Below are 14,821 nucleotides of genomic sequence, written 5' to 3'. Positions count from 1 at the left end.
TGTCTTTGTTTTTGTCACCTCCCCAATGAGGTTATATTTTCATCCGAGTTTGTCTGTTAGCATTATTCAAAAACTACTGGAGGGATTACCACGAAACGTGAAAGGATGTGGTATAAGTCAGGAGAAAACCCATTTAATTTTGCTGTGGGTCCATATCAGGATCAGATCCAGCATTGTTTTTTCCACTCTCTTCTACATTGTGAGAGAATATTTTTTGAAATTTCTCAACAAAACAATGCAGACATGGTGATAAAGTCCAATCAGCCTTTGCAGGGGTATGAGCTCTCCGTGCCCTTCGAGTTTTAATATTTTAATGATCCTTTCTTTTGGTAGTAAGTATATCCTTAAGTTTACCCTTGGATCAGATGTTTCTTCAAGTGACCAGAATATTCTGTAAAGCTATAGTTCTGAGCTCAAAGCTCAACCAAGACAACAGAAGTGCATGGTTTGATATTTTCAGATGGAGCATTTGCACACACTGAAGGGAAACAAAAACAAGATGTTCCAAACACTGGTAAGTGGCTGACAGGCAACAGTATGGCTACATTTCAAAACACCAACAGTGTTGTTCAGGAAAACTGAGAACTACAACAAATGTAGAATAAAGCATGAGTCCATCTGCATGCACCCCATGACTCATTTCATTCCAAACAAAAAGTTAGTGTTCACTTTTATGTCATGTGGTCATGCTATGTGATGGGATTTAAGTGTGTTAAATTGTCCCAGTGTTCATCGCCTCTACAGCTAGAAAAACAGGCTTGTGCTTCAATACATTAGCAAACAATGAAGCAGCTGTTATCCAAAGGGTATTTATTGAACTTCATGTTAACATGGACTGAAACAGAAATGACCAGCTGACTCAGCTTCTAACAACCAGTGGACAAGAGAAGACGCTGGGCCACAGTGACGCTTCATCTCTTAACCACTGAATCCTCACATCAGAGGTTTCTGCTTCATATGTCCGACAGCCAATTTGTTTAAAACCTGACCAGCTTTTTTTCCCCCACTTTCCATGACAAGATGGAAAAAGTGGCATTTCTGTGGCCAGCTGAAGCCTCTCTCCCCCTCTCTCTGTGTATAATGGTTCGCTTCCCTCCCTCGCCTCCTGCAGCTGCTTGCTATTCCCCTTCTATTCGCCTGCGACTCGGAGGCAGAGGCTGCAGCTGACAGGACAGTGCAGGCTTGGGGACAATTAGAGAAGCGTGGGAGAGCCAGCTGGACCTGTTGCCAATTAAACCGACTGTGACCAGGAACCATACACAAGCACCAGTCTAATGGGCAACACTGCACATCTAAGAGCACTTGTGGATGTCACGCAAGTCGACTTAAGTGAACCTTCAGGTGTGGAAAATAATAAAGTTTTATTTATTCATCTCCAAAGGAAAATGTCATAGTAGTGAGTAAAAGCATTTTCTGAGGAATAACTTGTAGTGTGTGATAAAACAACGTAACAGAGCAAGAAAGTGTCTGTGAGGCATGAGCTGTTGCAACATCTGCCATGTTTCCAAACTGCACAGGAATGAGTGGTATGATCAGGTAGATATCGATTGTTTCATCTGTGCGCTCAATCTAAGAATTGGACAATACGTCCCCTGTGCCATGCAGTCCATCGTCAGTAGGAGATCTTTCCCAGCAGCATGCTCTGCAGCTGCCTGATCCTGCTCTCCTGTGGCAGCGCCAGGCTCTTCTCTGCCTGCTCCTCCTCCTCCAGCAGCTGCTCGATGTAGCAGGACGAGCCCAGCAGGATGTGGCCTGTGGCCTGCATGGAGAAGATGGTCCATCGCAGAGCCTCCCTGGACGCACAGCACAGAGGGAAAAATCGAATAATAGTTGTCAGAAATGGCAAATTCCAATCTGTGGAAATGGTGCAACAGACTAGTGCTGTCAGGTTTTCTAACAATGGAGTTGAACGATTTTGACATGACATGCAATTTGTTTGAATAAGTCAGCACTTGACGTTGCACAGCTCGTCTGTGGTGGCTCCTCTCTGCTGCCTCACTTGTGCTGGAAGCTAACAGGTGAGCCCACAGGCTGAAAGGTGCAAAGTAAACAAACAGCCTCAGCTGCTACATTTCTGTCTACAGTGTAGAACTGAAAATACTTCCACAAGCTGCCTCTCAGATGCCATGTGTCCTGATTATCTGCTCACGACTTGCTCTCATCTTCTTTCTTGTGTCAAAACAACGTCACATTACTGACTTACTTTACTGATAGGTCAAGAGGGCAGGTGTTAGGTCAAGTTAATAGTGATTGCTCTCTGCTGGATCATGAGCCAAACTTCAGATGCGTTTCCCAACTGTATATAAGTGAAATCCATAAAGTCATTACAGGTCGAATACACATTTTTCCCCCTATGTTTGAATTTAAATAAAAAGTGACAGCCCTGATGGACAAGGGCGATCACAATGTTTGAGTAACTTTGGATATATATATAAATATATGACATCATTACTTGAGTAACAGTTACAGAAAACAATATAGAAAAGCATGAGACCACACAAGCTGAGGTTTTCACACATCAACCACATCTCATGACACTGACAAGACACACACTCTTACTCTGCATTGTGAGCACAAAAGCCTCATTTGTGACAAGTCTGCAAAATGTAAGCCTCTCTGACTGAAGTGTGTCAAAGTTGAAAACCAGTAGATCTCAGCAGCAATGACAAAACTCCTCCCGAAATTAATCGGTGTAAAATCTAACCTTTGTTCTATTTTAACTCTGCCGCCCACACGAGTGTACACGGTACAGCACAACTTCATGCTTTACATTGTAGGGGCTGTGCACAGAATACTGCAACTGCTGTTAATGTGCTATTAAAGCGGCCTGCACACAGCAGGAAGCGGACCAGATAATAACTGAATTGTTAGTGGGTGGCTGAATTGCCAAAAGGTGATGATCCGCTTGGTAATTTATGGATTAGAAACTCATTAAAATGGATTGAAATTCATCTCTAACTGAATTAACCTTTTACTAAGGATCCAAAAAGGGCTTCAGTGGTGCTTGGGGGGGGGGGGACAAAATGGTTACGCAATGGTTTGACACAAAAGCATAAAAATCACATCAGGCCTCATATATTCTGTGGTAATTTTCACTCACTTCAACATATTTTTGGCAGCATAACAGCGCAGGTCATAGGACACGGAATAAGCCCCGTACAGTGTCGCCTTCATGTTCAGGCAGCCAATGAAATCACTGGGGTTGTTCTTGTAGAGGTCGAGGGTCAGCTTGGCCACATCTGTCCGGTGCGGCGGCCTCTCCTCACAGAGCTGATCTCTGGAGGGGCTGTTCTGTGAGGTGAGAGCAAGGGAAACACGAGTCAGGTGAGAAGGGCACAGACACACGGTGGTGTGGCAGCAAACTGGACCGGATGACGGCTCACGGCTGAACCAGTGTACTCTTACTGACTGAGGCTGCTCCTGTCAGTGATGATGATGATGGCGAATGACTATACAGGCATGGTCAATGTGTGGTCCAAGGTAAATATTTAGGGCGTGGGATGCAAATCATCTCCTGCATCAATTTCTTTGGAAATTAATTGCTTTTGGGTGAACATGAGTCATACAGTATTTGATGATACAACGGGGTCTGATTTATATTCAACACCAGCCTTTCATTTTTCCATCAACAAATTATGAAGAAAGAAACTAATCTCTGGTGTTCTGCCTCTGCACAATAACTGACATATTACTGCTCTATTCAGTCTGAAGGAGAAAATGTTTGATGCTATTCAATTTCACTGAATGGTCGATGTGTTTTTCTTTAGAGCTCAGATACATGTACCGTCTCTATTCATGGCTGCTGCATTAAAGAGGCAGACATCTCTCCGTCAGTCATTTTATTCATTAAAGACTCACTGACAACAAAGGAAGACTATCAATATGTCAAGCTTCCCACTGTGTTGTGCAGTGAAGAGACTGAACAACAGTGCCGCCTAGAGGTTGATGTGAAAAAAGACATACTGGATGTTGGCTCCACTTCTGTCCTTCTTCCAGCAGCACGAGGACCGTGTTGTCAGGCAGCGTCTGGAAGAACTCCTCTGTGTCCACACCCGTGCCGTCTTCACCCAGAACCAACGCACCGACACACGGGACGCTCAACGAGTCGCTGGCCTGAGACAGCAGGGACAGACATATACAGTCGAGCATCATGGTTAACGGGCCCAGACTCACATTACTCAAGATAGGTTTCTCTATATTAAGACATTGCGAGTCATCCTGTCCTGTCACAGTCACGTGAACTTTAAGCAGCATGAGTAAAGTTCAGGAGTATCACAGATGGTGCAGCAGTACGTGAGTCACAGTCTGTGGTTATTTTAATCCTCTATACACACCGGGGTGTCTCCCTGCTTCATCACCATGTCTTCAATCTTACTATTCCTTTAAATGTTGGACTAACTGTCACATACGTCACAAACCTCCTCCGTCACCTCCCATCCCATGCAACCCCCTCTCTCCTCACCTTGTTCATCAGGTCTTGTAGCGTGTCGGCCATGATTCCCTTCTTCACGCTCCGGTCAGCATTCGTGACTCTGAAGGGTTTCGTTCGAGGAGCTCGACCTGACAGGAGCTGCTGGGTCATGGAGGCGCTGGCGGACATACTGGCAGTCACACACCTGAGAGAGAAAAGCAAAACCTTCAGCTAGAAAGGTAAAAGATATACAGTGAGTGCTCACATATCTCATCATTGCATTAGCTTTCTTTGGCAGTATATTATGATGAATTGGAAATTATATAAACCAAATTGCTTTAGTATTGATTGGTTAAAATATTTTGTGGAATGTCAATGGAACAGGAAGCCTGAGGCCCTGGATATTATACATATTAGGAAAATGTGTTATGTGATTAAATTGAACTATTATTGATCTGTACCCTCACACCTAAACTGGTGTGTTTGTATTTTGGCACCTGTTTGTGTTTTGGTATTGTATTCGATATATATATATATATATACACACACACTATATATATGTATATATATGTATGTATATATATATATATATATAGTGTTGTCGGTCAGTATGTGCATTTATTGTGTCAATGTTTGTTACTTTTTATGTATCTGTATACAAAAAACTCTTCAATGTGGCCCAGCATCTTCTCTTGTCCACTGGTTGTTAAAAGCTGAGTCAGCTGGTCATTTCTGTTTCAGTCCATGTTAACATGAAGTTCAATAAATACCCTTTGGATAACAGCTGCTTCATTGTTTGCTAATGTATTGAGGCACAAGCCTGTTTTTCTAGTTGTTGAGGCGATGAACACTGGGACAATTAACACACTTTCTTTTAGTTCAGTTTTTGGTGTAGCATCATTTAAATCCCATCACATAGGAATGCATGACCACATGACAAAGTGAACACTGACAGTTTTTGTTTGCACTGAAATGAGTCATGGGGTGCATGCAGATGGTCTCATGCTTTATTTTACATTTGTTGTGAAGAAAATACAAGCACTTATTTAATTAAAGTCAATTATACTTTATATACAATGAGTAATTTAAAAAAGAGTTAAACCTTTTTCTAAACTGAACATAATCAGCTCATGAAGCAGTGCTCTTACTTGGAGAGGGAGGATGGAGTCAAAAGGCTGAGAGACTTCATAGCATAATCCATCTGAGTGCACCTCAACCTGAAATTGAAGTTGCAGTATTAGTAGAATTAAAGTGCAAAGCACCACTACAAGCAAACAGTGCAACAGGAATAATTGTAAACTATAAATATAAAGTACTTAAATATAAAGGGCCGATTCCAGAGTGAAGAAAACAACAATTTGTACAATTTAGATGAAACACACTAGTGAAAATGTCTCAAGAATAATTTTATATTCAATATCTGCTCATTGATCCCTTTCACCTAAATATTACCAACTGAACTTTTAATTCAACAAAGCTGCACCACATGACACACACTCATACATATTAGTTCACTAAATGTGCCTGATATTTTTCATCATGAGCCACAAATTAATCTCTGAGATGTTGGTCGAAACATTAAAAAATGCCAATATTAGAATTTTAAAGAATGAAAAAACATAATCCTGGATCTGCCCAGAACACGTCCTTCCCCTAAATTTGGTGGTAATCCATCCATTAGTTTTTGTGTACTACTGCAATATATCAGACAAACGCACGCTGATGTAGGTAATGAAAAAACTATCTGAAGTAAATTGGATTTACTCTCTAGGCTTTCACATGTATTTTGTCTAGCTCATGTATAAAAACAATCCTTCAAAATAAACTACACACATTTCACAAAAACGAACTTTTTAAAGTCTGTAACACAAATGATCTTACAGAGTTTCAGAAAGGTGGCACTTCGTCGTCCTGAGTGTGTTTGAATATAATCCTATCGTAGTCGTGTTGCTCTGAAGTGCTGCTGCTGCCACCTCAGTTTTCACCACTAATCCTTGTGTAATGATTCACACTCTTCTTTTGTTTCTGATTCTTGCACCACTTTGTCTCTGAACTTTGTGCTGATGACTGTTGATCCAGTTACAAACCATCAAGCTTTATTGAGCAACTCTCCAGGAACAGTCCCACTGAGCCCTGGTCTCCAGTTTGACATATACAGACATAATGAGATTCACTGAGCAACATAAAGGGTCAGTTCATCCAAATGTTACTACAGAGGAAACAGTCCCTGTGAAATCAAACTGGATTGTTCATATTCAAATACTTCGAAAGACTCTTTGGTTAAATTGTGAGAGTGTGTTAATAAAATGTTTTTGATGAGATGACCAAAATTCCTAGATCATACAATATGAGTTTCATGGCTCTTAATCATTGTCATATTAGAGAAATGATCATTTTCAGCCAATACTTGGATTTTCTATATTTTTTCCTTTCCTTCCTCTTTTCTGTTTTCCTGCTCATCAGCTCATCTCATTGCTGTTTTAATAACCCTATTTCTGTTTTTGCATTTAGTGATTGTGATATGTCAGGATAAAAAAAATAGATGGTACTCTAATAAATACAATTGAATATTTAGATATGGTGTCAGATACATTCATCATGACATCACACTAACATTGAATAAGGATACAGACAAAAAAGCAGGAGGTAGCTGCCAAGTTCTGCTTGAATGTAGAACAGAAAAGAAGAATAAAGTTGGGGGTCATATAAAACTACAGGTATTTATTCTCACTCTACACAGGACTGTTTTTGATATAGACAAAATTCATATTAAGACTGAGGTTAAGGAGAATATCTGTGAGAAACGATTACTGAAAATCACTAATCTTGAAACTTTCCAGAGTGAGGTCATCGTTCAATGATCACTTCCTTATCTGACAAGTGTAGGATCAAGCAGACAGGGTGTGTCATCACGAAATGTTACATAACTGCAGCTACAGGTAGACCGACATCACCTGTGTGCACCAGTGACATCATTTAAAACCCAGGGATTGATATGAAAATGATGCGACAGGTTCAACTTTAAATCTGTAGTTTTAGTAGGAAACCACTGAACCACTGCTTCTATCACAATGCAGGACTGTTTCTACTTCTCTGTTAGAATGAATGTGTCACTGTGGACTGGATCGGAAGTGACTCACTTACACTCCTGTAGAAATCTCTGCCCTGCTCAAGGGCTCCATACACTTTAATACACATGAAAGAGCAGAAAGTAATCTCATTGCTGTTCTCTTCAATAATTCACACATTGCCAGAGGCTGTGTTCCAACCTGTCTGTGTTTTTTTTAAATGTACACACACAGCTGAGCAGCACATCACTGACACGCTGCACACACGGCTGTGGCATCAGGACGAGCACAAATTCATCTTTTTGTACATAAACACACAGGCCTGACAGTTCATGTTTGACCAGACGACAGGTTATAATGTGTTATGTCACCTACACACTGATTTAATGAAAGGTGAAAAGGAGAAAAGCTGGTGGAATTAACAGTGACCCAACATGATGATGGGGGATTAACAGAGGAACGTGTCATACACCTGTCAACTGAAGGACCTGGTGAGAAAATCTGTTTTCTATGATAACATATGTATCTCCAGCATTCCAACCATAAACTAAATAAAGACCATAAGATGATTACATATATAATTAGTATGGGTGTTGATTGAAAAATGTCTGTATCTCCTAAGGGTTTTAACTTGTCATTTACAAGGAGCAGTTATGAGATATTAGTAAAACAACAAAAACCTCTTGGAATCAGATTCTAGTTAGAGATAGATCTGAGGGGAAGGGAATTAAACACTTGGATTTTCTTATTAAGGTAAATTAAATAGTAAAAAAAGTTCCCCTCCATGACAAAGACACACTACATCATCACTCTGTACTGACAGAATTTCACTGGTTTCTTTATTATTATTATTAAACCACCTAGTTTAATATTTGACACAATAAAACATGATAAATGCTGTTTTCAAGAAACTCAGTTTGATAAACGAAGAGCAGAAAATCAGTGACTTACTTTTCCTTTGTCTCTGTAGTGAAATGTGTCCACCACATGAGTGATTATCACCTTCACCTGGATCCCACTAATTAAACACTGTCTGCGCCATTTCTCTCTCTCTCTCTCTCCCTCTCTCTCTTTCTCTCTGTTTGAATGCTCTCAACCATTTGAACACAGTCACAATTATATTCACCGTGTTAGTGAGTATAATTGATAGTTCAGAGGGTCCAGCTAATAAAACAAAGCCACAGTTAAAGACATGTAAATTGAAGAAAGACAATGTGGACATCATGTGGACACAAAAGGAAGTGCATCAGTTCAGACTTCAGGAAGGAGACTGCCTCCTCCTTGTGTCTACTTCCTTTCATTGCTTTGGACAGTGGTGCAAGAAGGATTCTTAATTCAGAGAGGTCCTTTAAAATGTTCTTCTTATTTTGCAGAATGATCAGTTTCTGCACAAGGTTCATACAAACTCCTGGGGTGAAGAAATGGAAGCGGTACTCAAGTACTTATATGTACTAAAAAATATGGAAACATTAAAGAACAGTCTTCTACTTTAATGTTACCACTCAAGTACTTATACATATACGATGTAAAAAAGTGCAAATTAAGTGTGGTGTCCAAACTTTCTAAGTTGTGTCTTCTTGCAAACTGTAAGAAGTATAATGTATAATGAATTATTTACTGATTGAGACCTAAAGAGGTCAGATGATCTAATGTAGCACAAAAAATCAAAAGACTGGAGGAAAACTCACAACAAATTTCCTCTTTTTACCAAACCCAATAATCATCATCAGGACCACCCAGGTGTATTTTGTGGTTGGGGCTTGAACTCTCAGTTGAGAGCCATTGAATTAACTAAACTGTCGATAAAGTAAATCTACCTCCACCTTGACCAAGGACAGCAGAAAAACACTGTTTATACACTGAGGCATCTGTATTAAGAATTTAATAGACATAAATGTAATATCATATATTATATAATATAAAAATCAGTCACAGAACACACACTTTTATTTTTTATACTTAAATTAAGTAAAAAAGTAAGTAAAAATGTTAACTAATTTCATAATTACTGTGTAAGTAGGATTTTGAATGCAGGACTTAAATTTGTACTGGAGAGTTTTTAAATTGTCGTATTGCTTCTGAAACAAACAGGCTCTTGGACATGAAAGCACATTTCTGCTGTTGCATTAATGTGTTAAACTGTCTAAACTTGTCAGAAGTATTTTGATATAAATATTATTATTGTCAAAGAGGTAACACTTCAACTAATTTGTTTTGTGTTTAGTAAAAAATATGTGCGGAACTCACAACTGAGAAGACTAAATAAAGATTGTGGCCTCTCAGGGAATATACTCATTACAGAAACTGCGTCAGAGGCCTGAGAAAACCCTTTTAGGCTTCCTTAAGTAGAATAATATAATAAAACATTATTCTCATAACCGTGTAAACAAGTTCCTCAATGTTAGCTGGGGCGACAGTGAAACTGAATATTTGCTGGATCATTTTTTAGTGTTCTTATTGAATTATATATTGTCTTCTAATCATAATACTATTAGTATCCTCTAGGTTTTCTTATTATCTTCATTTGGACACATTTGACTCATGTGAGCCACGATAGCTTTGAGCGATGCATGGATTACGTGGAGGTCATGCAGTGTAAGACAGAACACACTCCAATGTAAATCAGATGAGCAGTTTATTTGCTGCTGCACATTCATGCTCGCTGCAGGAGCGCAGATGAATCATGCCACAGATACTAGCAGATAACGCATCAGACCTAAAATGGCTGCAACTTGTTTGCCAAATTTATCAAGTGCTACGTGAACAAAGGTTTATAGAAAAGGGTCTGTTGCTCCCTCAGAGGTCAATATCCTGTGTTGCTCATTGTCCCATTATCACACATCAGACCCCACGGTGGCTGACGCAGGCTCATTTGGCTCGGACCCATTCATTTGTGCTTTTACGGCTTGCTGATGCTTGTAATTATACTAAGCGTGCACGGTGAAATGAATTTAGACTTGAGAAGAAAAATACTGATCATCACATTGGATTTAATTGAACAACCTTTTCTTTGTACACATGCAAACACAAGAAGCAGATTTGAGAAGCTGATCACACTGTGTGACCCACGGCTGAGTCATCTGAGACAAAAGACCAGCTTTATGTTGTATTGTGTGACACTGTTTGCAGAGTCCTCTTGTGTGACTTTGTTTTACATCCTGCTTTCTAGTTATTATTACTTCCAGAGTCAGTCCATGGAGTGTTTTATAATGAGCTGATATAGTAAAGAATTGAATACGAGTATAAAAGTAAGCAGATCTAAGCTCTAAAGGACAGATACTGACCATGATGCTTGTTTTCACCTGAACTAACTCTGTTTCTAAGCAGGTGTCTGAGCCTCTACGTGCTGCAAGGTGAGAATTTCTCCATCAAGACCTCTCCCATGCAGGGGCTCTTCATTTCCTCTTGCCTATTCGTGCCATGAGTTCTGCATTGGCCGCAGCCTTGGTCCTCATGTCCTGGTTCTTGGCCAGGTCTATGAGGACGCTGAGGATGCTGGTGGGGACGTCGAGAGACAGGGCGAAGCGGGACCCCTGCTGGGCTCTCTTGGGCACCTGGGAGGCCGGGCGCGGGGCTCGTGCTCGCCTCAGCACCATGTGATGCTCTGACCGCAGCAGCGACTTCAGCACCCCGCTGCGGTTGAGGATGTCGACGGCCAGCACGTCCCTCTGCGTGTCTTCATCCAGTTTGGAGGGACTCTGACTCTGGACGCACCACGGCAGCAGCAGTGCCAGGCACAGACACACACGCACGCTCCTCATGGTCAGAGCTGTGTGCAGGGAGAGAAGGAGAACACGTCGACCATGCAGTTAACTCACAGTTACACAAGCATGGCACTGGGAAGACTCACTCAGAGATGGCATGCATCAGGAATGTCCTCATTCAAAATAATCTGACAAAAAAAAACTATTGGAAATGATCTTTCATTGTTGACTTCACATCAAAAACACACTTTAGCCATAAATGAGGAAGGAGGTGAGAATCTACCAGGTTTTAAAGATTGGATTTGTGCACAGTGGGATGCAACACCAGAGTAAAATAATATAAAAGTGAAATAATGGCATCCATCAGTAATATCCAACCAACATTTACACTTCACTCACTTCGACCTGTAACAGAGATAAACGTATCCACTGTTGAGCGGCTGGTTTATTGTATATTAAGTTTGGTTAAGCACCAAAACATTTATATAACTTTTAAATGTCAAGAAGAAAACATATAAACTCATCATTTCCAGCCATTTGTCATATAAATCATCTGACTCTGTCATATCTCATTGTTTTCTGATTGATGTGCAGCTGAACCTCTGTCAGTCAAATGCCATAATCCCAGTCTATACTCACTCAGTGTGAAACGTTGGTACTTGTCCCTCCTCTGGACTGAAGCAGGGCTCTGCTGATGATCTCTTGTCTTTGACCCTCAGATGTCCTGATGCTGGATCTTCTGTCTCTTCTCCCTCTTGAGCTACTGGAGAGATGACCCGTGCAGCACGCTGTCAGATGTTGAACTGGACTCCTGGCTGCTCGTCCACGACTTTGTCTTCACCCACATGAGCCTTCGTTATGACACTGCCCCTTCCACTCTCTGTTCTTTATCTGTTACATCTCTGCACCCCATCGCCCTCCCCTCATTTCATCTCATTTCCTGCACACTTATTGCGTCTTTCTCTTTCTATAAATAACACAATGACAATCACATTAGTTTGCCTGTAATGAATTGGATATTTGCCTCAGGGTGCTCTCAAAGTACAAGTGTAACCCACCACCTCAGTCAGAAGTTAAGTACCAGCAAACACTGAAATACAATGTGCCTCTGATGCTCATCAAACATCCTGGTGATGACTTCATGTGTTGTCAGTCACACAGACAGGGTGTTAGGATTAGCAGTAACTATAGTCAAGTCATAAATCATAGAGTTTGTCTTCATTTTTAAAGTAGTTTGGTTATTATTGAGGTTATTGAGACGTTCAGAGCAGTTTAAAACCAGTGCTGTTGTGTCAGGCTCTGAAGCCGTGGCTGTGTATATTATCACAATGTCCCAGTATCTTAGATCTTAGGCTAGTAGGCCAACTATGTGAAGTTTTGGACAAATTATTCTTTAACAAATCAAAAATCCTGAACTCTAGGTTCTCTATCTTCTAGTTTTAGTCTCTACGTGATTTCCTTGAAGTGCCTATGTGTGTATACTGTATTGTATCTTTCGGTCAGTGCATGTTTTTATTTTGAGATCAAATGTTTTAGATTTCTTCTCTTTTTAGTTTATACAGCACATTCAAAATAACCTCGTGTCTTTATGTGTCACTATATCTCTATGGTGAGACAGATATCTCATTACACTGTATCCAGTGTGTGTGTGGTTTCTAACTGAGTTCTGTAAGATTTCACTTTGTGTGAATGTGCACATTGGTTTGCTCTGGATGAGAAAGAGGAGCACATAAGCTCCATACAGTTAACAGGATGACTGATAGGTAATATAACGGTCAGCTTATGGTGCAGTTACAGGACAGTGAGTCACAGCTGCAAAGACACAGAGGGATGCAGTCACTGGACAATTTCTGTGAGCACCTGACTTCCGCTGCTTTTCTTCATCAGTATCCATGAACAAACACACAGCTTGCTGAAAGAAAAAAATCATTGTCATCATCAGTGCAGATGAAACACTACAGACAGAGAGTCATGGTGTGGGTTACTTTTACTGTATCACAACTTTAATGAGACTGGGTGCTGATGGGATACTGCAGAGCTACTTTAATATTTCATGCATACACAGTTTCCTTTACTGAGACTGCATGCTCACAAAAAAACAGAACATTTATCATTAAGTCATCAGCCCTCAGGCAAAACATCAGGACCTAAAACAAGCAGCCTACATCACAAACTTTAGAAAAAGCAGTTCTACACAACATCACACTGTGACAGTGATTCACTACAGAGTGCATTTATTTTGGAGCAGTGGCCACTAACTGTGGCGTCATTAATTAAAAATCTCAGACGCAAGAGAATCCTAATAATCACGCAGAATAAAAGCAAGACAAAATTGTTCCCTTGGATGTTGAAATGATCGGTTTGATTGAACATGTAATAATCAGTATAATCACTTTTTAATGAAGTCAACTTCTCACATCTGATCTTGTGCACGACAGCCATCACAGCTATGTACATTCCTCTCCTCTCCTTGCAATGTATGACATGTTGAATACAAACTGTGGACACTGTGGACTGTTGCCACTTAAAGGGACATATTTTATGATGTTCTATTTACAGAACAGAGGGGGAGAGGCAGGCAGTGTTGGGAGGACAGACTGAGAGAAAGCCCTCTGGAGAGCAACAAGGAGGAAGAGGCTGTCAGGCTCAGGAGGGACACTCATCGAGACAAGGCCTAGCTCGTTCCCTGAATCACCTCCAGTCCAGCCCATCATGGGATTTATCTTCATCTGAGTAATGATATGAATATTATGAGTGCAGCCTGATTACGATAGCTGGGCCCTCGGGGGCCCTCAGGATTACGAGCCATCTCAGTTACCCTCAGATAAACAAACACGGGTCACACAGATGTCATCCAGCAGCAAACAAGAGATGTCCTGGGTCGTACCTGTAGCGCTACCGCCGCAGTAACGGCGTGACGCAGGACTGCACATCAGTGTGAGATGATGTCATCTCTATGATTCAGCATATCACAACAGGTCCGGATTTGATCACTTAAGCCAACTGATGATGTAAACTCTGTATACAGTAAACTTCATGTATCATGAAGTACTTCAGTCAGTCACATCAACCCAACTGTGTTTTTTACATGTACATTCTGAATATACAGAAAAAAAACACCATTCTAAGAAAACAGAAAATCCACAGGAGACTTCCAGTGCAGGTGAAAAACAAACAACACAATTTACCCACGACCGATAACTGCACCGAAACATTGATGAGATTTGAACACTAAATATATTGAGACTGACCACAGGAACATGTGATACAGGAAGAAACATGTAGGAGCCTGCAAAGATGTTTATATAATTATTGTAATTATAATCATTATTATTGTATTTATGAGTTTAACTGACTATGCATCAAAGTAATGAAATCTGAATCAGTGCAGCGGTTTGTTTGTGTCCAGCTACTCCTCCAAGTCACCTCCTCCATTCCTCCCTGAACTAGCCCTCAGGATCAGGACTGGCACATGCATGTGATCTTTTACATTTTTTTTTCAAAAATTCATCCAGATGTTAGATATATAGTTGAAGTATAAGTATTTCAAGAGTGTCATTACCTCTGCTCTTAAATCCCTACACTGGCTGCCACGAGATAATGGATGGATGAATACAAAACAACATTGCAGTGAAAGT

The 14,821-nt window shown here is 40.6% G+C and overlaps 2 protein-coding genes across 3 annotated transcripts; both read right to left on the bottom strand.

Moving 5' to 3' along the window:
• Positions 1 to 793: 793 nt before the first annotated feature.
• On the bottom strand, positions 794 to 8,581 carry cidec (cell death inducing DFFA like effector c). Of its 2 annotated transcripts, none has more exons than XM_020087112.2 (6): positions 8,431 to 8,581; positions 5,560 to 5,628; positions 4,463 to 4,616; positions 3,964 to 4,113; positions 3,101 to 3,291; positions 794 to 1,793 (listed from the first exon to the last, which is right to left on the bottom strand). In XM_020087112.2, exons 1-6 carry the CDS (start codon positions 8,466 to 8,468, stop codon positions 1,613 to 1,615), a joined length of 783 nt encoding a protein of 260 aa, XP_019942671.1. In that variant the 5' UTR covers positions 8,469 to 8,581; the 3' UTR covers positions 794 to 1,612. The 2 variants fall into 2 exon arrangements, with proteins under 2 accessions (XP_019942671.1, XP_019942672.1); XM_020087113.2 differs by lacking the exon at positions 8,431 to 8,581 and adding an exon at positions 6,293 to 6,405.
• Positions 8,582 to 10,738: 2,157 nt separating this feature from the next.
• LOC109629108 (urocortin-3-like) lies at positions 10,739 to 11,963 on the bottom strand. The gene is made up of 2 exons (XM_020086582.2): positions 11,823 to 11,963; positions 10,739 to 11,248 (listed from the first exon to the last, which is right to left on the bottom strand). The coding sequence occupies exon 2, from the start codon at positions 11,238 to 11,240 to the stop codon at positions 10,875 to 10,877; it is 366 nt and encodes a 121-aa protein (XP_019942141.1). The 5' UTR covers positions 11,241 to 11,248; positions 11,823 to 11,963; the 3' UTR covers positions 10,739 to 10,874.
• Between the last annotated feature and the right edge of the window lie 2,858 nt (positions 11,964 to 14,821).

Source organism: Paralichthys olivaceus, chromosome 2 (assembly GCF_024713975.1).
Source record: "Paralichthys olivaceus isolate ysfri-2021 chromosome 2, ASM2471397v2, whole genome shotgun sequence".
NCBI lineage: Eukaryota > Metazoa > Chordata > Actinopteri > Pleuronectiformes > Paralichthyidae > Paralichthys > Paralichthys olivaceus.
Note: the sequence above shows the minus strand (reverse complement) of the source record. Positions and strands in the feature narration are given on the sequence as shown.

What these genes read in the sequence shown, in the direction of transcription:
- cidec (XM_020087112.2), bottom strand. Translation starts at nt 8,468, where the DNA reads ATGTGGTGGACACATTTCACTACAGAGACAAAGGAAAA. An exon ending in ACTACAGAGACAAAGGAAAA is followed by an intron (nt 5,629 to 8,430) that starts GTAAGTCACTGA and finishes CTTCAATTTCAG; the next exon opens with GTTGAGGTGCACTCAGATGG. An exon ending in GCTGCCAAAAATATGTTGAA is followed by an intron (nt 1,794 to 3,100) that starts GTGAGTGAAAAT and finishes CTGTGCGTCCAG; the next exon opens with GGAGGCTCTGCGATGGACCA.
- LOC109629108 (XM_020086582.2), bottom strand. Translation starts at nt 11,240, where the DNA reads ATGAGGAGCGTGCGTGTGTGTCTGTGCCTGGCACTGCTGCTGCCGTGG.